The 25,934-nt window shown below is 45.8% G+C and overlaps 1 protein-coding gene across 1 annotated transcript in view; it reads right to left on the reverse strand.

Moving 5' to 3' along the window:
• The window catches only part of LOC146344179 (phospholipid-transporting ATPase VD-like), a 74,234-nt gene extending 61,740 nt beyond the window's left edge, over nt 1–12,494 (reverse strand). Inside the window, 2 exon segments of the mRNA XM_084859778.1 lie at nt 7,982–8,207; nt 9,546–12,494. Of these exon segments, the coding sequence (XP_084715904.1) occupies nt 7,982–8,207; nt 9,546–9,831 (512 nt within the window). The 5' untranslated portion in view covers nt 9,832–12,494.
• Between the last annotated feature and the right edge of the window lie 13,440 nt (nt 12,495–25,934).

A 25,934-nucleotide genomic window follows, 5' to 3' on the forward strand; every position in this document is an offset into this window, starting at 1 on the left:
AACTTTAAAATTCAAAAAATACCAAAGAAATCCCAATACCATGTTAAAAAATAATTCAGCCAGAGGTAGAAAAAGTCATGGTCAAAATATTCTGTGCTATGAAACATTCATCCCCCCTCCTTTTTTTGAATTTTTAAATTAAATCAAGAAGAATGCAGGATTATCTGTACCTTGCACACAAAAGTGCTCTATTTTGATGAGACTGACTGGGCAGAGACTTGCATATAACAGCAAGCTACCATGGGTGTGTTTCCCTATGCGGCTTGCTTTTTCGTATGTTAAAAATACAAGCCGTGCTGGCGGCATGCTGCAGCTTGTCATTACATGTGAACCTGGTGAGGATAGGTTGTTGAGGTGATTAACAAGCCACCCAGAACCCATGGCCTGTTTTTGGGTTGTGGGTGGCTTGTTAATTACCCAATAACCCACCCAAGGACAAGCTGCAGTGCACCTCCGCCGCAGTGCACCTCTGAATTTTCAAAATGGCGGCTGGCACCACAATGAGAAACCCTGCAGGGAAGTTCACCTATGGTGGCTTCTTGTTATGTGCGAACCGGCTGTGTGTGTCTTTGCACCCAAGACTCACCGCAGGCATTCCTGGAATTGAGGCCACATGTGCACAGTCCAATACATGCAACTCCAACCTGTGCTATCACCCTATCCATCCTCCATGGAGATGTGATGGTCAGATAGGATTTACTTGCACCGGTTTCAGTGCACACAGGCCCCTCTTCCAATGTGATGGCCAACACAGCCACCAGCTACGGTGCACTGGGAGAGGGCAACTGAGATCTCGCAGTCAGAGCCTCAACTAGGGTGGCCAGATACGAGAGAGGACAGGGCACCTGCCCCTTTAGCAGTTGTGGAGGAGAGGGTGTTTCAGCAGGTATAGCTTGTTGTGCAGGAGGCATGATGGTTACTTTTCCAGAGAGGAGACAAGCAAATCCAGTGTCCAGCAGCGCCAGGGACTATCTCCATGGAGGCGGGGGCGCTTTTTAGAACTGTGCGGGCTTCTCAGATCCAGAACTAGTTTTCTGGTTGAGCTCAATTGTGGCACATTCAGAAAATTTTCAAGTGCTTTATTTTCTCACAGGTAATTTTCCAGATAATCTTGCAGATAATGCATGTAAGCCAATTGCAAGTATAATAATAGGCAAGCTGGGCAGTTTCAAAGTTGTAAATAATATTTTTCAAGAGATTATCCCTAGCAAGTGTGTGAGAGAATACATATACATCACTGAAATACATATATATCCGAGGGTAAAATGGAACTAAAGAATAGGGACAGTGAACCTGAAGTGCCCCAACAGCGAGTTGTAGAGGCAAGTTGAACTCTGTTGAAATAAATGAGCGCTTGTCAGCATCTCATGCACATTTCTTTATGCTGCTAACATTAATTAGCATGTCAACAGTTTTCAGTACTTTCGTTTTTTCCCCCTTAAATGGAAGTAATGTAAGGGAAGTACATGCTATTGTCTTAAAAAAAATTGCACTTATTCCAATAAAATGTGTTATTACGTAGAAATGTTTAAGTGTGATTTAATTTTTTCCTCAAATACGTCACGTCAACTACTTGTGGTGAGCTGGGACAAAATTAACATGTGGTACTGGTTTTAACTTTGTTGTTTACAAAATACAAGAAAAATAAACATGCTAATTTAGATTCCTCGAGGACATAAGAAGATTTTCCGATGCAAACTGAACATTTGCACTGAATGACCCCATGCAATTTAACCTAATTTTCATTGAAAACTTTTCTAGAAAATACTCCAGCTCATAGTTTTCCAGACTACCCACATCACTGGGCACATGCCTATAATCACCTTCTCTGCTCATGCACATAACCTCTTTGCCATCACTATGACCGCACAGATGTCAAAATGTTTTTTTAAGCTCAACATTATGTACAATACTTTTTTAGAAATCACATGCAACATGTCAACCAACTGGACAATGGCATTTACTAGTATTCTGTAAATGACATGTAACGTATGTTAATTACACATAACCAGAATATGCAAATTAACTAGGACTGAATGGTCAGGTTTGCATGATCAGCGGGGGAAACCATGCAGTATGGGTTGTTTCCCCCGCCCCTGGCCTGGCATTGCCTTCATTACCCACAAGGCATTGCGGGTTGCTGTGTCATCCATGTGCAGTGTGGCAGGGGTGGCTTTTAACCCACCCCACAATCCATGGCTAGGGGTTGTGAGGTGGGTTAGAAGCCACCCCCGCTGCACTGCATTCAGACGACACAGCAACCTGCGATGCAGAGTGGGTAATTAAGCAAATGCCAGACATGCGAGTGGCACACTCTGGGACTGGGGAAACAACTCTTACTAATGGTTTTCCCCTACAATAATGCAAACACGGCCTATGGCTCATGATATACTGGTGCTGTTCCCAAATGTGCTGGACCATCTGCCCGTATCTGGGGAACTGCAACAGGTTTCCCCTCTCTTTTTGTTTCTTAATTTTCCCTTTGGCCACACAGTCATTGTCAGCAAACATTCAACAAAGTAGAAGCCTAATAAAAAGAGGGGGTGAGAGAGAGGGAGAAAAAGAATATGTGCCATTCGTCCTTCCTGTTGTGGGGCCTATTTCCCCCAAAGTGCAAGGGAATCAAGAGCAATGAACAACGGAAAGAACTACACAGTCTCAAAATACTATGTACAAGTCAGTTGCCTACTTCCCTTTCTAGATGGTTATCACCGGTTTTGTAAGAGGCCACAAAAATCAATGTGCAAAATCAGTACAGCAGTACAGCTACAAAGCACAAGTAAGGCTGCCTTAACGTCTGTCAGGAGCCTCTCGCATCCCCAAACGATACCACCGAGCTGTAATTACCACTTTTAAGCACCGCACATTTCCTAAAACGCATAATGAGCTCACTGCCTTCTCAAGAGCTCAGTCTGAAAAGATTTTAAATTCAGCGCATATTCCTCCACTTCCAAAGACACAAGCGCGGCTGCTGACGTGCACAGCCAGCACAAGGGAGGTGGAATCAGGCGAGAGTCCCAGGAGGCCCTTGCTGGGAGTTCAGGACTTTGCAATCCAGGGCTGAGGGGACTGGATCTGGTGTAAAGTGCCCCCGCCCCTATCCAGTGCTGATGCAGGCTCAGTCTGGTGTGGCAAATGAACTGCAGCATGATTTAGGGGGAGCCAAATGCCAATTGCCCCAGTATAGCCAGTCTGAAGCATGTCTACTCAGAAGCAGCTGAGGTTGCAAGCCACTAGGCTACTTCAGCCCCTGAGGGTGCAATCCTATGTATCTTTAGACAGCAAAAAGTCCTACAACTCCCAGAATCTCCCAGCCAGCTAAACATGAATAGGATTGCACTCTGAAGCAATTTGATGACAATGGCAGCTTATCAGCTTAAGCAAAGGGGGATATTATATGCATTACTTCATTCTTCTATCCTGGAGGCTTCTTCCATTTGAAGAAACAGGAAGGGCTAAAACAACTTTCATTTTCTGATGGTATCATCCAGTTCTTGTTCCTAGCGCATATTATTGTTATTATTAGTAGAATTATTCAATAAAATAACAAAACTCTTGAAAAATTCAGAAGCACTAATTCATCTGGATAAGGATGATAGTATATATTTGAAGTTGCTTGAGTTTTTGCAGACACACGGATTACTGATTGCTTCTTAAAAACCAATGGAGTAAGCCAAGTATCCAAGAACAATTTTCCACCTTAAGGTTGCAAACCTGTACCTACTTACCCAGGGTAACATGGACTGAATTCAACAGACTTACTAGTGAGTGGAAATGTATAAGACTTAGGGATGGCGGAGAATTTCTCCCCGAATCTTCGGGAGGCCGAGCGCCGACGCATTCGGCCCCCCGAAGTTGGTTGGGAAATTCTCCGCCGCCCCCCCCCCCCCGGGACAGGACTTACCTCCTGCGAATGTCCCTCTCGGCGGCGGGTCCCGGCGGTGGTTCGGCAGCATTTCGTCGTGGGCGGGGGCCGGTCTCCCGACCGGCTGCTGCCGCTGCCATTGCAAAAAAAAAAAAACTAAAGTAAAAAAACACAAAACATCCGTGATAGGCTACGTAACGATTTACGTGGCCTATCACGGCTAGATTTCCAAAGTCAGCCGTGATAGGCTACATAAATCGTCACGTAGCCTATCATGGGTGACTTTGAAAAAAAAAAAAGCGCGTACGCAAATGGCGGCGCCCATGGGGTGCCGCCATTTGCGTTCCTTATTTTGGCACGTCTAGTCTACGTAAAGATTTACGTAGACTACAGCGAAAATAAGGGCACGCTATTTGCGATTTACTTAGATTTACGTAGATTTGCGTAGAGTGACGATTTACGTAGCATATCACTGCTGACTTTGGAAATCTAGCTGTGATAGGTTACGTAAATCGTCACGTAACCTATCACGGGGTCTTTTTTTTTTTTTACTTTTTGTTTCGCGGCTGGGGAGATGGGGCGCTTCTCCCCGGCCTGAATTTTGGCCGGGCGAGGCGGGACGCCTCCCCCCCTCGCCTGAACTTCGGGGGGGAAAGCGAAGCGCCTCCCCCCCACTGCGAAGCCAAGCTGCGAAAAGGTAAGTGACTTTCGTACATCCCTAATAAGACTGCATCTTAAATGCTACATATGAGAGAGAGAGAGAAGAGCAGTTTAAGGCTGCCAACTCTAAACCAGTGTCTTCTTTCTTTCACAACCCTTCAGAGAGAGGGTTGTGAAATTTACCTCCTAGCTGCTTTGCCCTTCCTCAATCAGCTGCAGGCCAAAGCAAAGGTGGGGTGGGGTGCAGCACTTAGTCAGAAGGAGGACAATGGAGACATGTGGCGTTTCTTTCATAGAAGGTTATTTGCCCTGCTGGGCTCGAGATGAGAGTCCAGAACACTGGGAGCCCAACAGCTCCCTGCTCCCCTCAGCCCGCCTGACTTCCTGCTGCAGCACAGGCCTCACGCGGGCCCTCCCCTTGGCCTAGCGCAACGAATGTTCCCAGCGCAAGAGGTTCAGAGCTGGGAGGATCCTCAGTCTCTTCATAATCCGAGGCGCTGAGTGGTAAGGGAACCCCGGAAGGCGATTTAGACTGACCCCAAGCACGTAACAGTAATTATAGACAGCGAAGGGTCCAAGTACACCTGACGTTAATCACGTAGTTTTGCCCTACCCCAGATAGCCTGTGTGGGTGCGGGAGGGGGATCCATATCAGGATTCTGGCTGGGGGGTTGTAAGAGGGGCTTTAATCCTTTGCCTCCTGCTGTGGTCCCAATCTAGACCAGGCCCTCTGCACTGGCTATTTACAGGCAGGGGGGTGGGGGTGGGAGGAAATCCTCCCATTCACTCCTATTGGAGTTCTCCCCACGCCCCCCAGCAAGTAGGTAGTGTGCAGCCCCCCATCTGCATTACAAGGGGACAAAAGGCTAAAACCCTCCTCACTCCCTCCCCAGCCAGAGTTCCATTCTGGATCAGCCCCCCCTTCCCATGCTAATTATTTTTGTGTGTGGGAAAATATACCTGCAGTTAAAAGCAAAACTACGTGATTAACAGCATGTACAGTCTGGCCTTAAAATTTCTGGCTTGAAGCACATCCTTCTCCCCCACCCCATGAAACAGGGGTGGAGGACCTCTTCTGGGCCGCAGGCCAAATGAAGTGGCACCCTGCCCCCCCCTCGGCTCTATGTGGGCTGGCTGATATCAGGTGGTGTGGCTGGCAGACAGGCTGGAGCTTCAGAGGGCCCTTCGGTTGGGCGTGGGGAAAGACCACGGGAAGTGACGCAGCCTTGACTGTTCCTCCAGCTGCCACGTCGGCTGGGACCCAGCTCTGCCCAAAGGCGTCCCGACCAAGGTGCAGGTGGAGGAGCGATCCACCAGCCTGTGTCTCATTTGGAGTGGCTTTGCCTTCCCCAGCTGGGGAGGATGCAGGATTTGTGAAGGAGTTAGCACACTGCTCCCCGCGTCCCCATGCGGGAGGGTGAAAGGCAGGCGAAATAAGGGATATTCCTATCATTGATCCAAGATAACAGCGGGACTCGCCGCCCCTGCCCTCCAAGTGGAGGGAGCCAAAGCCTCCGCAGGCTGGATGGGGAACTCCATTGTCTAGGTTAGGTCTGTGGGCTGGAGGTTCCTCATCCCTGCCATAACAGAAAAGAAAGGTTCCGGAATAAGAGGCTTCCATGCTTTATGGCTCCCCACTCCTTTTAGCAAACCCCTGTAGCTGGATTTCCCCACAAAACCATCATTCCTCAAGTTTAGGAAGCTTTGATTTAAAGCACAGATCCTAGGATAGCTTTGCAGGTTGGATAGCTCCTTTAGAGTTCTGACTGAAACCCGGAGTGGATTCACTGCCCCACTGACATCGGAGCCAGCAGCCTCTATTCATAGCAGTGGACGACAGGGGGAAAACTGAAAATTAAGTTAGCTGGCTTACTCCCCTCCCTCTCCTGTTCCACAGCCTGTGCTGTGACAACTATGTTCAAAGTTGGGAGTTTCTTTTCATGTTTCCACTGCAGCTGCTTCTAAGAGCATCTCTAAGAGAGGCTGTAGCTGGTTGATAAAAGGCTCTCCTAGCAACCAACACCAACTGAGCATCCAGGGAAAGGGTTAGTTCCAGAAACACCCATAAGCTGTGTATGTGTGCCTTCAGGGAAAGTGCAGTGCCATGCCATCCAGGATAGGATAAATAGGTTAACTATTGTTATTTACTGGGGTCAGTCTAAATGACCTCCAGGATCACTTCCAATTCAGTGTTGCTGACTTACAAAGAGACTGAGGATTTCTCCCAACCCAGTCTTTCGGGCAAGTTACCCAAAGGGTATACTGAACTGGTAACCTTTGTTCTACAAGGCCTGAGGGGGTAGGAGAGAGAGAATCAGGGGGAAGGGTGAATCCAGGACAAAGTCAGAGTCTGGCTTTTGTCTTGGAGAGGAAGATTGCTGGGCAGCTGAGAGGAAGCAGGGATTGCTTGGGAGTTGGGATGTTGCAGGCCTTCATCCTCCACACAGTGTAAATAAACCTTTTATAAAAGAAATGCCACAAGTCCCCTGTGCCCTCCTTCCAGGAAATGGAAGTCTGAGTCAGTGCTGAAGCCCCCGCAAGTTCTCCCCCCTCAGGAGTGGGGTGCAGGAGATAAACACTATATTCTCCCAGATTGCCAGAATTCCTAAACGAGCCTCCATCTTGTCTGGATTAGGTTTCTGCTTGTTTACCCCATCCACTTCTTGACCAACACCAGACACCGATTAATCCCTTCCATTGCCTGTCTAGTATTAGATGATGGAAAAGAGAATGGAATTGTGTGTCATCAGCATGCTGGTAACTCCTCAGCCCAAACCTGCAGATAACATCATGCAGTGACTTTATGCGCATGTTGAAAAGCATGGGAGACAGTGGCACCCTGAGCCAACGGCCATGAGCAGAACAGCAGTCTCCCAGCACTACATGGTGGGGCTGTTCCCACCAGGAATTCTTGGAGGCACTGAAGAACTGAGCGCCATAAACCCATTCATGCTAAGTGACCCACAAGTATACCATGGTCAAGGGCAGGAGTAGGCAAGCTGGTGTCCTCCAGATGTTTTGGACTACAACTCCCGTAAGAGTCAGCCAGCATGGCCAACGATCATGCGAATTGCAGTCCAAACATCTGGAGGGCACCAGGTTGCTTACCCCTGATCAATGGTATGAAAAGCCATTGAGTGGTCCAGGAATATCAACAGGTTCTCACTCCTCTTACTCATCTCCAGACACAGGTCATCCAGAGGATGACCAAATCAGTTTCAGTCCCAGAACTGAGCTGGAAGCCAGATTGGAATGGATCTAAACAATCAGTTCCAGGAAACCCTGGAGCTGAGATGTGACCACATTCAAAGGCAGATAAGAAGATCTGACACACATCTGGCTATTGTCAGAGACGGACTGGTGGGTTGCAAGTCCAATTAGTCTCATGAAAAAGCGAACAGACGTAACGCCAGTATTTGTTAAAGGCAACGGTAAGGTTGCTTCTGATTTACTTACCTACAGTAGACTTGGGTTACCAAGTTGTTTATCTGTTTATCTAATTTGTATTTTGTGCTATCCTCCAGGGCATCTTTTATTGCAATGATTGTAAGAACCACCATGAGAGGGATCATTGTGATTTCTTTTCTAAAGGCCTCCACCACAGGAACCCAGTTGAGCAGAACTATAAATAAGAAATATTTATAAATATATAAAATATAAATTATAAATAAGAAATATAAATCTGAAACAAAGCAAAAAAACACACAGGATATGGGTGTCGGCCAATGCATGTAACAACAATTCCTACCGCTGGATGTGACTCAACTCACAGAGTAGCAGTTAGCTTTAGATTTGTGTTTGCACCAATGGAAGGATAGCAAATTGATCTTTTTTAGGTTTTTAAAAATGTTAATATTATATTGTTGTATTTTTATGCTTATATTTTGTTCACTGCCTTGCGTGGCCTTGGCCCAGTAAGGCAGGTTATAAATATTTAAATAAATAAAATATAAATGAATAGACTTTTGAGACTTTTGGACACAATATATGGTGTGATTAGAATCGTTATTCACCATTAACATGCACTGATGGAGAACAAAAAATCCAGTGTTTACCATTCTTTAAATCCCCTTCAGTGAACTTGTCTACATATCCTTTCTATATTGAGTAGGGTAATAGAAGCAGTGTAGTTTTGGAAAGCCAGCACTAAGGGCAAGACAGTACGGATTCTCAAAAGGAAGCCAGGCATATGCATACTTCCCAAAGTAGTTTCCATATGTTAAAAAACAGTATAGGTCTCCTTGAGCAAAAAAGGACTACTTGCCAAAGTTTAGTTAGGTTACTTTTAGCTGAGTTTACTTTTTAAATTTTTTAAAATGTACTGATATGTTTATGAGCAAACCAAGTTTTACTTAATATAAGTTTAGGAACATAAAGGCTGCTTTATGTTCTTAAAGCAGCCTTCCCTAACCTGGTGTCCTCCAGATGTTGTGGACTACAATGCCCAGCATTCCTGGCCATGTTGCCTGAGAGTGATGGGAGCTGAAGTCCAAAATATCTGGGGGGGCACCAGTTTGGGGAACGCTGTCCTAAAGCAATAAAGTGAATTTAGGTCTGTAAAGAGAGCTACAAAAATAAGTATTGCTTAGTTTTCCATTTTTCCGCAAATTTCAATTTTTTTTCTGAAAACCCAGAAAAAGCCATTTTTTCTATGGCTTCAAAATTTCTAGAAATTTGACATCTCTACCCCAGAAGAAAAGTGCAGTCTGTGATAGGAGGAGAGGAAGGAAAAGGTAGATTGTGTTTTTGTTATCAACCATTACTGCTGCTGTGAATGCTCACTGTTTATTTTGCATATATTTAAGCTTTAACTGAATTGTCACAGACTGTACTTTTGGCATTTCATTGCCATTTCACCCCATGTTTCTAAATCTTTTTACCTGCCAACCAAGTAAAATACTTCATGCATCTGACGCCGAAAGATGTTTGTCATTCTGACTCTCTGCGGCGTCTGCTGCACAGACTGCCATGGCTATCAGTGTGGGAGCTGTAACAGCCTTATTTATTTTCAGGAAGGCACGCTTTTACCTGTGAAATTGCTCAAATAAGTTCTTTGGTATAAAGTTCCATAACCTGTACTTCGTAGTCCGTATTCTGTTGTTCTTTTACAGCCTTAGTCCTTTGTCATATTCTTCCTTACAGTGCTCCAGACACGGTGTGACTATCCTGTGTTTACTGGTTGGCTTGGCTGGATCCTGCAAACGGTCCAATCCTGAAGTGGCAGGTTCAGTCCTGTGAGGACCTCTGCCCACTGGAGACATCAGGCGCTGCCAGCAGTAAGTGTCCCATCGAAGTAGCTTTGCCATGTTCTCAGAGGGGTTCTGCAACCAGGTCGTGTACTTTCCTTAGGAGCATTAGAAAATACCCTCCAAAGTAACAAATGTAAACTTGCTGGTGTGTTAGTTGAAATACACATTACAAGCAACAGCAAATCCCAAATTGCCATTTTGTGTGGAGAAAATATAACATGCATGTGTATATGTACGTGTGTGTGTGTGTGTATATATATATATGTAACCATATGATAACAAATTATCACTTTTCAACTTCAGATACTAACCATTTCAAAGAGACTTGCAATCTCAGATGTAATTAATATAATGGGACAATGACATTAGAGAGCTATTTATTGGGGTCTGACTTACATTTCAGGCCAGAGGATAGCTACTTCTCCTTTGTTGTGAACATAAAATCAGAGGACCTTACACAACACACTTTTCAACCGGTTCACTTTCTGTTTCCGTGCCTGAATGGAGAGCTCTGTCCAGGCATCCCCAGGCAGGGTACAGGAGCAGTGGCCAACAATCCTAATCCCAAAATGCTCATCTAGCTGAGAGTGACAAGATACACCCGGCCTCTATCTGCCAACACACCAAGTGGCCTCTCACTCAGCTTAGCCCTCCTTTCCTGCAGCAACAGACACAGCCTGCTTTTTCCAACAGTGAGCAGGACCCAACCGGCAGGTTGGTCAGCCCACCAGACACTCCCCTTCATGTACCTGGGAAGGTTAAATGTTTAAAATATTATTTTATACTGTCATTATTATATTTTGTTCGTCACCATGGGGAACTGGAAAGGTGACTTGTGAATGCCATAAACTAACAAACAGACCTGTTTTCCCCTTGCCCGAGGAGTATTCCAGCACACCCATATCCTTGGAACCTCTCTAGTATCTTCCATGGCTCAGAAAGGAATCCTCAATGGCATCGCCCTCTCTGTTCAGGAGTTCCACTTGGAGTATCAAGGAACCACAGGCTGCTTATCACCCACACCATGATTCCAGTTGGGCAAACTGCTTTCCCAGCTGTGCGTGTGCAGAGAGCAGATCACAGAGCCAAGCCCCTCCTGCTTGCTGCTCCCACACTGGGGGAGCCACGGCCATGAGCAAGTCCTCCACTGCAGCCACGCACGCTATGTCAAGCAGTGCTCTGCCCAGGATGATCCAGCCATCGGCTTGTCCGTAGGCCCTGCATGTGGCCCCGCTTCTGCTTTATACACACCCCACTTGAACACCGTGGTGGGGTGGGAGAGGAAGGCAAAGGATGACTGGGCGTCTGGATCATCCTACGCAAAGTGTAGAAGGGTTCTGCTTGAGAGAACCGGCTACAAGAAGGTGTGTGCAGGCCAGGTGCAGCCACTGCTCAGCCAGGCCAGAGGTGTAGGCGATGCTGCTCAGCTCCTATGGCAGCGGGATGGGCAATTTGTGGCCCTCCGGGTGTTGCTGGACTGCAGCTCCCATCACCCCTCACCATTGGCTATGCTGGCAAGGCTGATGGAAGCTGCAATCCAACAATGCCTGAAGGCCTCCAAGTTGCCCATCCCTGTCCTATGGGAAGCCACTCCAGAATCTACTCTCCACACATGCATAGACTGGATAGTGCCCAGTGATCCAAACTCACAGGGTCATTGTGGGGATGTAGGCAATGAAAAGAGGTTAACTGTCCTGAGCAGTTAGGAGAAGGGAAGCAATAAATAATGCCTATTAATGCAGATTATACCCAGACGTCGGACTTCTTCTATACATGCTATTTCTCCTGTCCTGTTTACCAGGATCGGATTTTTCCAACTCAGAAACAGTGGCAAATAGGGGGCTTTTGCTCCTCTATGATATCAGCAACAGAATATATCGGAGGAGGGAGGGAAGATGGCGATGGAGTAACATCGACTAGATGCAGCTCCCACCTATACTGGGACAATTGAAGTCGCAAATATGAAAAATAATAAGGATTTATTCACAGCCAAAGGGAGGAGGAGATTAAGAAAGAGTCAGCACACTATAAGTCCTGGAGAAGAAAAGTTGGAAAAGGAGAGCAAGAAGAAACAGCTTAGAATTGAAAGCTTCCTTCCCTCAAATGGGGCTATGTATGCCATGAGTATCAAAAACAGCACAAAGAATAGACTTGTGGTATTGGCCACAATCCCTATCAGCACCTCAGTATGTCAAGAGATAGAAAGCAGCCTATTAATTAAAACTCCTGTGAAGGAGAATGCAGGAAAGCATAAATTGCTAGGTGGAAAGCAAGCAGTCAGAAGGCAGAATACGCTCCCGCCTAGCCAAATTGCCTTCCTCAACAGTTGGGTGAAATCTGCCTTATATCTGCAGAAACCCTAATTTTAATTCTAGAGCATTTAAGCAAAATTGAAAGGCAATTAGGCACCTTAATTCAAACGTATGCTCATCTAGTATCTAAGTTAGAGCAAAGAGGTGAGAACAAGGAAGACGCCATTGTTACATGCCTCCCTTCTTTTAACTCTGAGCGAACGCACCATGTACAACGTAAGACAAAAGGGAAAGTACAAAGAATACTCCAAACAAATCAGGTTCTAATATGCTTCCCAAAGAAAGATGCACAGCTTTGGACAAATAAGAAAAGAATTCTTACCTCTCTGACAGAATTACTGAATTGTATTATATCTCCATTGGATTTAAAACACTTCCATTTTTTGCCATCGCAAATGGACTGCAAAAGATTACTCCTAGACTTTAAATCAACAACTGTGCCTTTACAACTTTTCCATTCAGCACAGTACCTGAGAGGATATGGTATAACCCCTCAGAGAGTCTTTAAAGAGCTCAGAGTTAGAGCCCTTGCCAGAGTTAGAAGGGTTAACTATGGCACCACTTTATCATCGACAATTCGGACAGCTGTGGAGGAGTCTAGCCTTGACAAGAAAGATAAACCGCTAAAGAATAATCATCGTGAGCTGGCTGCTAATCACCCAGTCGAGCAGGATGGACTCTTAAAATTAAACAAACTAGATGAGATACTAATGCCAACGAGAATGACTGTCTCTCTCCAAAGCCAGATGATGAAAATCTGGCTTTGGAGAGAGACAGTGATACTTTAGATCTTGACTCTTCTACTCAGGCAAGCCTAGCACTCATGAGCCCCCTGGACCTAAATTTGGGCACCCTTGATAATCATTTAGATTCTGATATGAAGCCAGCTGATAACGTTGGATTGGATAATAGGCTGCTTCACTCTTCATTGACCAAGGAAAAGCCTATGGTAACAATGAACCCAGAAATAATAGCAATTTTAAATCTACAATCATATAGCAGAATGGCTGAATCTGGCACTGGAAAGTCAACTGAGATATGTATGCCACAGACTAACATAACGGAGGACGAGGAAGTGGAACTAGAGATGGAGGCACTGATGGGGATAAGGGAGTTGACTCCAATAAGGCCATTTCCTGAAATGGAAAGGAAGAACTACAGCCCCTGTGTTATGTGTGAAATATCTTCAATAGATCTAGAAAGGACGTTGGATGAGATCCAGACCTGGAGGCCTCAGACTTTTACTGAGGAACTCATAGAAGGATTACAAAATTCAACAAGTATTCAGCTTAGTACAGAGCCAGATGATGCTGCAGAAACAAATTGCCAGGCCCCTCCGATATGCCAAGTCAATGCCACTAGTCCTCAAGGGATGCCTAGACACCATTTAAAATCAGGTGTGACATATCCTCAAGTTGAATCCCCATTGGGAGAGAATCGGATGGACTCACGTGCTCCCTTGACCGGACTGGCCTTAGAGTTAACAACCGAGCTGAGTGAAGGAAAAAAAGGCGCCCAGGAGTTGGAAAGTACCACTCCTGAGACCCAATGACATGCAAACAACCACCATACAAATAAAATTGGCCTTACAACATGGAACATAAATGGTTGGGCCGGAATCCTGCAGGACCCCAAATCAAAAGACTATCTTTCTTCCAAGGATATTGTACTGCTACAAAAAACATGGGTCCAGGGGAATTTGGTGTTTAATGGTTTTCAATCATATTCTATTGGAGCAGTCCCTGGGGAGGGACATGGAAGATGTAAAGGAGGTTTAGGAATTTTAATTGCTACATCTTTGTGCGTAAGCACAAGGATGTTGCCACCCTATAAGCAACATGCAATGGCTGTTCTTGCTCATTTTGCTTGATGGGATCTGTTGATAATAAATGTCTACTTTCCCCCTCAAAAGAAGAAATCACAGACTGGGGAAACTTGGACAGGATTTGAAACATACGTAGCAGATCTGCTCCAATCCTATCCCAATACGTAAGTGGTTCTGGGAGGGGATTTTAACACCAGGATGGGTCCAAGTGATCACGCCCTATATTCCCAGCAAAAAGCTTATCCCCCTACACCTAGTATAAATGGCCTTCCATTTATCCAACAATCTAAAGACATAAAATGTAACTATTCTGGGCTCTTATTACATCAATTGACTACAAGGGTCAACCTGCACACCCTTAATGGTGCATTTGGGAAAGACCATCCGGCGGAATTTACCTATCTGGCAGGAACCAGAATGAGTCAAATAGACTGTCTTATTGTATCAACAAACTTGATTCCCTTTTTGAAGGACAAGGAGGTCGTCCCAAAACTTCACAGTGATCATCTTCCGGTCTTACTGACTTGGAAAGCTCCGCACCCCTATCTACGAAGTGCCAATCGCTACATGCCTATGATACTCCCTGAGGGGGAAGCTTACTGTCGTGTCAAATGGACTCCAAGGATGGATATGGAATTATGTGCCTTACTTGCATCAGACAACATGCAGGGCATCTCTAATACTTAACATCCAAACAAGGAGCCCAGTGGAATTATATCAGGCGTTAACCCGAGAACTGACACAAGCCTTTACTCGGAGAGCAAGGGTGCTTCAACAACAGCACCACCTACCCTCAAAGCCCTGGTTTGATAAGGAATGTGTTCAAGCAAAAGAAGCCTTACAGAAGGTTTATAAAATGTATAAATTTAGTTCTGATCTGAAGGCAGCTCAAGATCTTGAACAGAAAAAATCCTACAAACAGCTACTGATACAAAAGAAAAAAAAGGCTTGGAAGGAGAACTCTGTGAAACTGATTGAAGCAGCCAAATCTAAGGACCCGACCATGTTCTGGTGGATGATAAAGATCTCACCAATCTGTGGACCAACATTGCCAGACTGTTATATTCATCCAAGGGCTTGGGAGAAGCATTTCCATCAACTATACAAGGATTCTAATGCTGCCTATCTAGCCTGGAATATTGCGCTTGAAGATGCTCCGCCTTGGCCCCCGGTCTCGGCTTTAGAAATTTATGATCTAGCTGCCCAGATGAAAATGGGCAAAGCACCGGGCGAAGATCTGATCCCCCCAGAGGTGGTCAAAAATAACGTAGAATGGTGGGCCCCGGCTCTAGTGTCGCTATTTTCCTACCTTGACATGACTGGGCAGATGCCAGAAGATTGGGGCTCTGCCATTATTGTGCCTATATTCAAGAAGGGAAAGAGAGATGATCCCGCAAATTACAGGCCCATCAGTTTATTAAGTATTATTAGTAAATTGTACGCCAAGCACCTATATAGGAAGCTCAAAGACTGGCTGGAACAGGATATGATATTGGCGGAGGAGCAAGCAGGCTTCAGGGAGGGTCGCTCTACTATAGATCAATGTTTGGTGCTACAGCATCTCATTGAGAAATACATTTCGAACAAAGTCACCTCGCTCTATGTAGCCTTTATAGACCTTAAGGCAGCTTTCGACTCTATCTCGAGGGTCAAACTATGGAAGAAATTAGAGGCCTCTAACATTGATAGACACCTGCTCCTACTCATTCAGATTCTATATAGGGACACCTCCCTTAAGGTCAGATGTAGTGCTCACGGCCACCTTACAAAGACTGTTCCAACACAAAAAGGGGTCAAGCAAGGCTGCATTCTCACCCCACTTCTGTTTAATTTTTACATCAACTCAATGGTAGACCAGCTAAACCATACCGATTTTCATCCCCCCAAAATTGCGGAAAGGCATATAATTACTTTACTATACGTAGATGATGCAGCTATTATCTCAAGGACTCCAATTGGGCTTACAAAAGCATTGCGGAAGTTGATGGAATACTGCGAGGAAGAAGATCTGATGATCAATTATCAAAAAACAAAAATTATGACCTTTGCAAAAAGACTAAAAATCAGATCATGGATGATAAATCAACGCAAGATTGAGCAGGTCTCCCAATTCAAATATTTAGGTGTAGTCCTCCAAGCAAACGGTTCCAGGAAGGTTCACGGTGAATATGTGGCATTAAACGCACAGAGAAGCTCGTCAGCAATAGCACAATTTATGAGAATGAAAGGCGGCCACTATATCCCTTTAGCCCTCCAATTATACCAAGCAAAAGTACTAGCTCAATTATTGTATGGCTCTCAACTGGGGCCTTTCCGAAATACCCAAATATTAGAACGTGTACAATCAAAATTTTTGAGGGCAATATTGGGTGTTCCTAGGGATGTCTCCAATGCAAAGATAAGATTAGAGACTGGCCAGATCAAAACTGAAGCTAAGGTTTGGGTGGCTATTCTTGTATACTGGCTTAGACTGTCATATTTTCCAACTGGCCTTGCCCCACTAATTTTGCAAGATGATTTTAAATCCAATTGGATTCAGTTAATTGAATGGAAAATAGCTCTCTTGGGTCTTCCCTTGCGGTCTTTATTAAATATGGGTTTTGAACAGGCAATGGAAACTATCAAGCAGCGCATTGCAGACATTGAGAGACAAAGTGACCTCAATAGTGCCCCAGAATTCTATCTTAGGGATGATTACAGATACATCGTAATAGCTGCACCCCTATCTTGAACAACTGGAGCTGTACAAACATAGAAGAGCATTTACCTTGGCCCGCCTCAATGGACTCCCCTTGGCAGTTTTGGAGGGACGGTACAAAAAGATCCTCTGGTCAGAGTGCCTTTGCCCCTGTGGCATGGAACAGATAGAAACTACAGAGCACGTTTTGTTGTGGTGTATATTTTATAGAGACATTCGTGCTGCACTCATCTCCCCATTGATGAATCGCTTTCCGGGTCGTACAGGACAACAATATATCTATATATTGTTGTCTGATACTAATCCGATATTTACATATAATGTGGCCAAATTTTTTGCGGCCGTGATAGGTGTTCGAAAAAGGATGCTGAGGGAGCTCGGATTTACCTAGCTGGATGAAAGATAAAGTGTGGGGAGTAATGCCGTCCACCCAATATGGCTGATATGCATTACATTAGTACTACACTGTGCTGAAGTGTTTATTAATTTGATTGGGGATATATGACAGATAATTTTAATGTACTTCTTTTTTAAATTCATCTATCTATTTTGGGCTGGTCTTTGACCGTAATAAAGTTCTATCTATCTATCTATCTATCTATCTATCTATCTATCTATCTATCTGTCTATCAGAATAAATCCTATCCATTGTATCCCTCCATGAACTGGTACTGTTATATATTCCCTTCTGTAGTTGCTTCAACAGCCTGTAGATACTCCCATAGCAATAGATGGAGAATAATACCTTGACAAGACATCCCAGCAGCAGCTTCCTAGGCTACTGTAGATAGGGACGGACGGACCCACCGCCGTCTGGTTTTGGCAGGTGCCTGTTGAAGTGCTGCCCCCACTTGAGCCGCCCTGGACCTGTGCTTGAGCCCCTACAAGCTTGCTGAACCACCTGCACTCACCTAGGATCCCGTCTGTAATCACTCGCCATTTTCCCAAGTTTGTTTTTATGAAAAAAGGAGGTCTTTAAAAATGTGCATTTAAATATGCGCAAATTAGGGCAATGTTGATATATGCAATATTAGAGGTGTAAATTGGCCATTTATGTCTCTAATATTGCATAATTCAGCCTTTCACAGTCCTAATTTGTACATATTTAAATATGCATATTTTAATGACCTACTTTTTTGGTAAAAAGCTCAGGAAAATGGTGGGTGCTTGTGCACGGGTCTGGGTGAGTGCAGGGAACATCCAGGAGGGTGCGAATGGGGGCAAGCAAGGCCAGAGGCTTGGTGGGCGGGGAGGCGGGGAGCCCGACAGACTCTTGGATGTACTTGGGCGCCCGTGCCATCCCTAACTGTGGATAGCACAACCTGAAAAGCTGTGAACCTGAGCTGATAACAGCATTTAAAAAAGAAAAGTCATTTAAACTGACAGCTGGTCATCCAGATCCATGAGTCAGCATCAGTGTAACTGCTGCTGATGAAAGAGACTGGATAGCATTGTATTCCAGGGGCCTATCTGTGAAAAGCGTGGCAAGATCATGCTACCTAACAAGTTCTTCTCGATAGAAAAACCCAAGGAAATGCCGCCTGCCTGACACTTTCATAAGAGCGTATGCACAACGCAAACGTTGTGTTACTCAGCTACTCCAGCTGACCCACTGCTGGGGGTTAGGCACTTCGGGTGCTTCCAGACAGACGGTTCATGGTGCTCTCAAAAGGCATTGTGTAGCTACTCCACCATTCCCTCCTTAACAGACTTTCTGATGAAGCTTTTATCACACCATCGCCCTGCCATTCATGGAATTTTACAGGGGGGTCCAGAAGATTATGTCTTCTGCTCATAACCTTTCCAGTTCTTTCCCATCACTTCTTCTATCCTTTTTCTTACAGCGAAGAATCTGTTAATGAAGATGGAATAACTGCACAGCACCTTCCCATTGTTAACGCTAGCAGGTCTCCATCTGGAAACACCCTCTCGGGTATGAAAGAAGACCGAAGAAGTGCTGGGAAAACACAGGAGGCTTATGCATGGAAGTCCACGACTGCTGGACCACCACCCAAGAAAATCCCATGAATGAGGCAGGGTGATAGCACAACAAAAGCCTCTTCTGGAAACTCCCTTAGAGAATGAATGCTAGTAACTTGCTCAGCTCGTGAGTTCACACTACAGACTGAACAGGCCCTGGTTCTGACTAAGATAAATGGCAATTGGGCATGCGGAAAGCCCATCATGGGAAGACATGGGAAAGAGGAACTACTCTGCTTCCAATCTCAGCTTCACCCCAAAGATACAAGGCCCACACCAGCCACCTGGCTGCTACGAGCTCTTTGGTGTTCCTAAGATGCAGAAGGGAAGACTCAGTGGCTAATGACACTTCTGTAATACCACTGCTTTCAGTGGTATTACAGGCTGCTACTTTATCCAGCTTGTAAACCAATCTGAGAAAACAAGGGTGCCTTTAAAACAAATGTAGGATCTCACTTGAAGGGCAGCAGAAAACTCTGCACAGATCTTGAACTCCAACTCTGAGCTGACAGTGTAAACCTATTGTGCATTATCTGCAAGAATTTATGAAGTCATGGATATTTAAAGTCTTTATTGGCAAAACATGCAGAACAGCCACTCCCATTCATCCCTGAAGACAATGAATAGAGATTAACATCTGGGAAAAAGGAGAAGGATGCTTTTTTTTTTTTAAGTAGTTTTATATGCAGTCATAATGACCAGAGATGTGAAAATGCGCACAATCACATATATGCAAAATGGGATCATGAATGACCCATATACACAAGACTACAGGCAAGCCAATGCCTGTAATCTTGCCTATATGGGCCATTCCCGGCCCCATTTTGCGTTGATGCAAATATGAGCTTTTTCATGATCGCAATTTCCCCCCAAAAATGATGATTGTGGAGCTCGATGACGTCACTGGGTGAGTGTGAGCAGCTTGGCGAGCATAGGCAGGGGTGCAGCTCGGGGGTGCGGGGTGTGTGTGTGTGCCAGATTCCCGGACAGAATCGGGCTCCTGTACCATTCCTAGAGGCAATATAGAAATAGTGGAACCTGTCTGAGCATCTGCAGACAACCTGACTCAGGGCACTGTTCAGTCTTGTCTTAACAAGCCACCAAGCTACTCAGCAAGATGCTAATTAGCATCAGTTAAGCATTTATCTATGCATCCTATGTAATCAGAGCAATCTGTAGGAACATAAATTAATGTCTTTAAAAGTGTTATCCAAACAAAACTGACAGAGGCTCAGCAGAGTTGAATTCAGCTCTAAAAGGTTATTCAGCTCCAAATAACCTTCTGCTTCAAAATGAAAGAACTACTGGTACACGAACCAATATCTTATAATAGAAAGTAACAACTGGAACTTGCAAACGAAATGCTGCTGGTGTGTGGAGTGCTTCCATTTAACGGGGCAGTTGATGACCTGGTTAGCACGTAACACCAATTCATGAGTTAAACGACCCATGAAATGGTGGGGCTGCGCAGGAGCAAGTGAGGGCGTGTGCTGCCAGCTGTGCGGGAGTGAACCTACAAACCTGTCCAAACAGCCTGTCAGCATCTTTGAGCTGTACCAACTGAAACTGATCCAAGAAAACTGGACAAAGCTGTGTTCTTACTCCCCCTGAATATATGTGATCATAGGCACACACCAGTGTTCAGCTGCATCCACTAGGAGTTTTCCTCCATCTACACTCAAGCCATCTCCTATTTTGCTTCACTGCTCTCAGGGTTTCTACAGGAGAGCCAGTCATATCAGACGGACCCCCCCCCCCCAAACCCTGTGGAAACCATCTGGATCCATTAGTCTCCAGGGATGGACCACCTTAATAGGTTCCCCACCCTTGCACAGAGGGGAAAAGCTGCCGTAACTCTAAACCTCAGTAGGCAATGATCTGACCATGACAAAGAGACTGATTAAAAAAAACCACCTTCAGATCATCATCTCCATGTCCAGTTGAGAAAACCAAGTCTACAGTATGCCCCGCCCATGTGCTGGGCCGATGACATGTTGGGACAGTCCCTTGGTTGTCATGCAGAACATGAATTCCTGAGCCTCCCTGGACAAGGTGCCCTTAGCATGATTGATGACATCCCCCAGAACCAATAGTCTGGAGGATCTCAACAGCACACCTGAAATCACCTCTGACAGTTCAGATAGGGAGACTATTAACAGGGTGAGTGGTACAAGAACAGAATCCTCAATCTGTTCTGCTGGCCCAACACAAGGTGCAAACCAGTAGTCAGATGGATAGGGAGCCTGTAGAGGGAAATGGAATTCCTATAGACCACAGCAACCCCACCCCCTACCCCCAGGCCCTCAAATCTATCCTGATGTTGAGCCTAACTCCTTCCTGCTTACCACCCGGGTCTTGCTTATGCATGCCAGATCGGCCACTTCATCCGTTATTAAGTTATGAATGAGGAAGGTCTTCTTCCGAACCTATCTGGCCTTTAAGAGCAGCATATGGTGACCCCAGGGCAGGCTGACAGGGCAACCACCAAACCTGCAGGTGGGGGTAGGGCTGGAACATGGCACACTTGTTAACTGTCTGGACCGTGTTCCCCTACCCTGGCTAGCCCTCCTCCCAATGCCATATTTTCCTCTATTCATAACCACACTTGTAGTAGTTCTGCAAACTGTACAGGGTTTTATTGCTTTTTTTTTTTAGTTCTGCAAACTGTGAGGTTTCCCTGAGCCTTTTCTCCTTCTTGTGCATAGGTGGTGCCATTGTAGCTACATAGGGATTGGCACTAGGTGAATGAGTAGTCAGGGTCTGTCTCTCCTCTAACACCTCCACAAATGCTTAAATCCCAAATTCTCATTAATATGAAATTCCAATGCATGGGTGCAAATCATTATATATTAATTGTTTTGTGCATGTACACCCAAAGCACTTAAGGGTGCAATCCTATTGCGTGTTTAGACACAAAAAAGTCCTACAACTCTCAGAATGCCCCAGCCTACTGGATAGGGATGCTGGGAGTTGTAGGACTTTTTTCTGTCTAAATATGAATAAGATTGCACCCTAATTACTTCTTTTATTCCTTACTACAGTCATGCAAGTTTTTATCTTTAAGGCTACTTACCAAACAAAACTTGTTTGACAAGTAAAATGTGAAGCTACTCCCTTTCAAAATACTGAGTGGATGGAACCTTAACAATATAGATTCTGTAAAGTTTTCAGTATGATATTTTCTAGATTTCCTATGTATTTATTCCAGATCACTCAGCAGTCTTTCACATGTATTTAGGAGTGGAACTTCAGACCATCCAGAAGTGTTTGGCTGAAAGAACTCTTCCAGAGCTGGACAGCCAGACATATCATATTGGTATATCTCTCTATTAAGCTTATGAACACAAAATATTTAATTGATGTTGGCAAATCTCTCCAGTGACATGTGGTAATGTAGGCTGCTTCCCGATGGAGGGTTCCTAGTGTACCAATCAAAAGGCAATGTGCAACTATTCTGTCTTTCCCACTTCGATGGATTTTCTGTGGTAAGAAAAAAAGATGAAAGTGGTGGAAAATATGGGAGGGCCATGAGTGGAGGACTTTGTCTGGGCCCCCCATAAAAAATCCAGTGAATGTGGCAGGAAAACTGCACAATAAAAGCCTCAACTGGAAGCACCCGTACTGAATCAGTGGCATCATATGACAGGGCAACTTCAGGACACCACTTGAAGGGGGAAATTACTTTCAAGCTGGGAGTGTGACACTTATTAAAAACAAATCTGTACAGGAAGTAGAAGTTCAGATGCCCTTGGTGGGCTGGTTTTCCTAAACTATCTGCCCCGTATGTTTTTTCCCCGTTTTAAAGAATGCTGTGCTCTATGGGGCTCATCCTCCGGGGGGAAAAGAGAGGAACAAGATAAGCAGCTAACATTCCTCCTGCTCAGGATGGATTGGCTCCACATGACAAACCTCACTGTGAAGTCCTACAGTTGCCACCTTTTTGCTAATGGCAGCTCTGTGTATTTAGGAACGTAGGTAGCTGCCTTGTACTGGGTAAGACCACTGGTTCATCTAGCCCAGAACTGTCAACACTGACTGGCAGCAGCTCTCCAGGATTTCAGGCAGGAACTTTTCCTACCCCACCTGGAGATGGTGGGGTTTAAACGTGAGACCTTCAGCATGCAAAGCTGGTGATCTGGCAGAGCTACGACCCCTCCCCTAATGTCCCCTTCCATTTGAACAGCTCAATAACAGATAGAAAATCAGGTGCCGCATAAGAAGATGCAATGAGGGGAAGCTGCACCTGCTGAATTTCTGCCAGAAATAAAGCAATTCAATGAACAGAGCCACTAAGAGTGGTTTCAGTGTGGCAACTTACTTTTTCACCCACTTGATAAATGGAATAAAAGGTTTTTACCAAATGCCCTCTCACACAACACAATTCCTAACTAGAGTCCCCAAACAGCCTTAAGCTAAACCCAAGATATGACTTTGTCTACATTCCTCTACCTTCATTCCATCCGAAAAGAGACAATACTCAGACAGCCCAAATGGACCATGCTGTCATGCCTCCCTCAGACTCCTCTGAGCATGAAGGGAAATGGCAGGCTCCAGACACAGGGGAAGGGACTAGCATAGAAGTAGCCCGAGCCCCCTCACACCCTGTGGAGGAGCCATGCCCGGCTGCAGCCTCTCTAGAGGATTCAGAGGGCAAAGATCCGCTAACCCCAGTGGAGTGAAGGCGGCTTCATGTAAAAGACCAACGAAGACGACCCTCTGTCTGTAACTTCAAGACAGAGAGGCTCCCAGAGGCCAGAGGACTGATTGCCAGCAGCTGTTTCAGGACACTGCTGTTAAAAGCGGGAAGCAGGCAGCGACAAAGCTACTGGACAACAACATTGTTTCTATACACCAGATCTCATCAGCCCTGCCTCAAACCTGAACCTAGGGATGTACGAATCTGTCGAATCCCTTACCTGGCTCCGCGCTGGGGCATCCACGGTGGGGGGAAGGCGCTCCGTCCCTCCCCCCGGAATCCTCCCCAGGTGGCTCTGCAGAGCCGCCGGCTTGGGCCGGCCGCAGCCAGAGTTCCGGCCGTGGCTGGGATGCTGCAGCTGCAAATGGCGGCCATCGTAGCGGCTGCCATTTGCGTCCTTGCAAGCAGCCGTGATAGGCTACGTAAATACTTACGTAGCCTATCACAGCAAAGAGCAGGGATGCAAATGGCGGACGCTACGCCATTTGCGCCCCTGCTCTTTGCCATGATAGGCTACATAAGTATTTACGTAGCCTATCATGGTAAAGGCAGCCATGCAAATGGCAGCCACTACTCCATTTGTGTGGCTGCCTTTACCGTGATAGGCTACGTAAATACTTATGTAGCCTATCACGGCAAAGAGCAGGGGCGCAAATGGCATAGCGGCCACCATTTGCTTCCCTGCTCTTTGCCATGATAGGCTACGTAAATACTTATGTAGCCTATCATGGCTGCAAGAACGCAAATGCCGGCCGCAGCAGCCCAGCCGTGGCCGGCCAGGAAACCAGCCGGAGCCGCCACCGCTGCATCCGCCCCAGGTAAGTTCCGTCCCAGGGGGATTCCACGGGGGGCTGCTCCACCACAGATTCTTTAGAATCTAGCCTCACTGGAATCCGTGGCGGAATTCTCTGACATCCCTACCTGAACCTCAGCCTTGCTTGTGAATCCCTATGTTAGACCTTGGACTAGAAAACAGACTTCTCTCTGCCATGCTGTCTTGAATCTGTCAAACTGGTAAAGCCCCCCTGCTCTAGTCTCCTCCTTTCCTAGCCTTGGACAGATTTACAACCTGGCTTATCAGTCAGTGAGTTATTGCTGCTGTTTGCTGGCCAGCTGCAGTCAGCCTCAGCCAGCAAGGACTGACACATGCTAAGGATCTTCTTTGATGGTGGCACCTCTGGCAGTGACTGTTGGGGCAAACAGGCCTTCCCACACTTGCGTGCAGCAGTCCTAGCAGCCCTGCAAAAGGCTAAAGGTATTCCAAATGCTTAGATGCCAACATCAAATTTTACGTGTCCAGGCACCTAGAATTTTTCCAGCTCTGTTACTGCTGCAACAAAAGGTGATCCAATTTAAACAAAGTAGCATCTTACCTGTTTGGGATCCACTCAGCTGCAAAGCAACTAATAATATTTGTATGCAATGAAATTTAACACCTCTTTAGCCATTGTTGCTGAAGATATTTGCAAATGGTGTGAGAGGATTTTAAAAATAATGTTTAAGCACCACCGCCCTCCCCATACTGTGGTGCTATATTACAGGTGGTCAAACTGTTACTCATAAACCACACATGGCTCCCATGCAGTTGGCGTATGGCTCCTGGTAAATTTATCATAGAATCATAGAATAGTAGGGTTGGAAGGGGCCTACAAGGCCATCGAGTCCAACCCCCTGCTCAATGCAGGAATCCAAGTCAGAGCATCCCTGACAGATGGCTGTCCAGCCTCGTCTTGAAGGCCTCCAGTGTGGGAGAGCCCACCACCTCCCCAGGTAATTGGTTCCATTATCGTATTGCTCTTACAGTCACGAAGTTTTTCCTGATGTTCAGCCGGAATCTGGCTTCCTGTAACTTGAGCCCATTATTCCGTGTCCTGCACTCTGGGATGATCGAGAAGAGATCCTGGCCTTCTCCTCTGTGACAACCTTTCAAGTACTTGAAGAGCGCGATCATATCAAGATGAATAGAAGCTGATCTATAAGAATAAACCCTGAATTATGTGTGCGGGTTAGGAAACACACAGTATCCTAGCCACACAAGTGGGCAACGAATCCCAAAACATACGTTAGAGCAGGAGGAACAGGAGGAGATAGCAGTGGTAGATGGAAAGTGCAGGAAAGGAACAGTATTATGCCTCGAAAAGGACTGAGGTAGGGATGCTGGTTGAGGTAGGAGAGAGCAAGAAGCAGGAGCAGAGAGGACTATGGGGAACTCTTATGGGAAGCAAAGGAGAGGTGGTGGCAGCGGAGTCCGCTGAGGAAAGACAGAACGATAACTACAGAGGGTATTGTAAGGAGAAGCAGAAGGAGAAAGAGCAGCAAAGCTGTGTCTGGTGGCTCTCAACCATTGAGGGTATGAGGCTGACACCAAAACTGGCCGCTTGGATTGCTGTGTTACAGTCTTCTTTCTCAGGCTCATGAGATTCCCTTTTCCACTGGGCCTATTCACACATGCACAGGGGAGGGTGGTTAGGGCAACTACAGAAGGGGGTAACAAAACCACTACATGCGGGCCTGTCAGATGACCGGGAACCACGCAGCACCATGTGGTTCTGCTACCCCCACTTCACCCCACTGTAGTTACCGAATGAGCTTACCTGAGTGGTCAGGGTGCATCCCGACGAGCTCTGCGGTGCGAACGGGCTACCAGTG

The sequence above is a fragment of the Heloderma suspectum genome, chromosome 5 (genome assembly GCF_057233095.1).
Source record: "Heloderma suspectum isolate Gila_16-S chromosome 5, 16-S_ref, whole genome shotgun sequence".
Taxonomy (NCBI): domain Eukaryota; kingdom Metazoa; phylum Chordata; class Lepidosauria; order Squamata; family Helodermatidae; genus Heloderma; species Heloderma suspectum.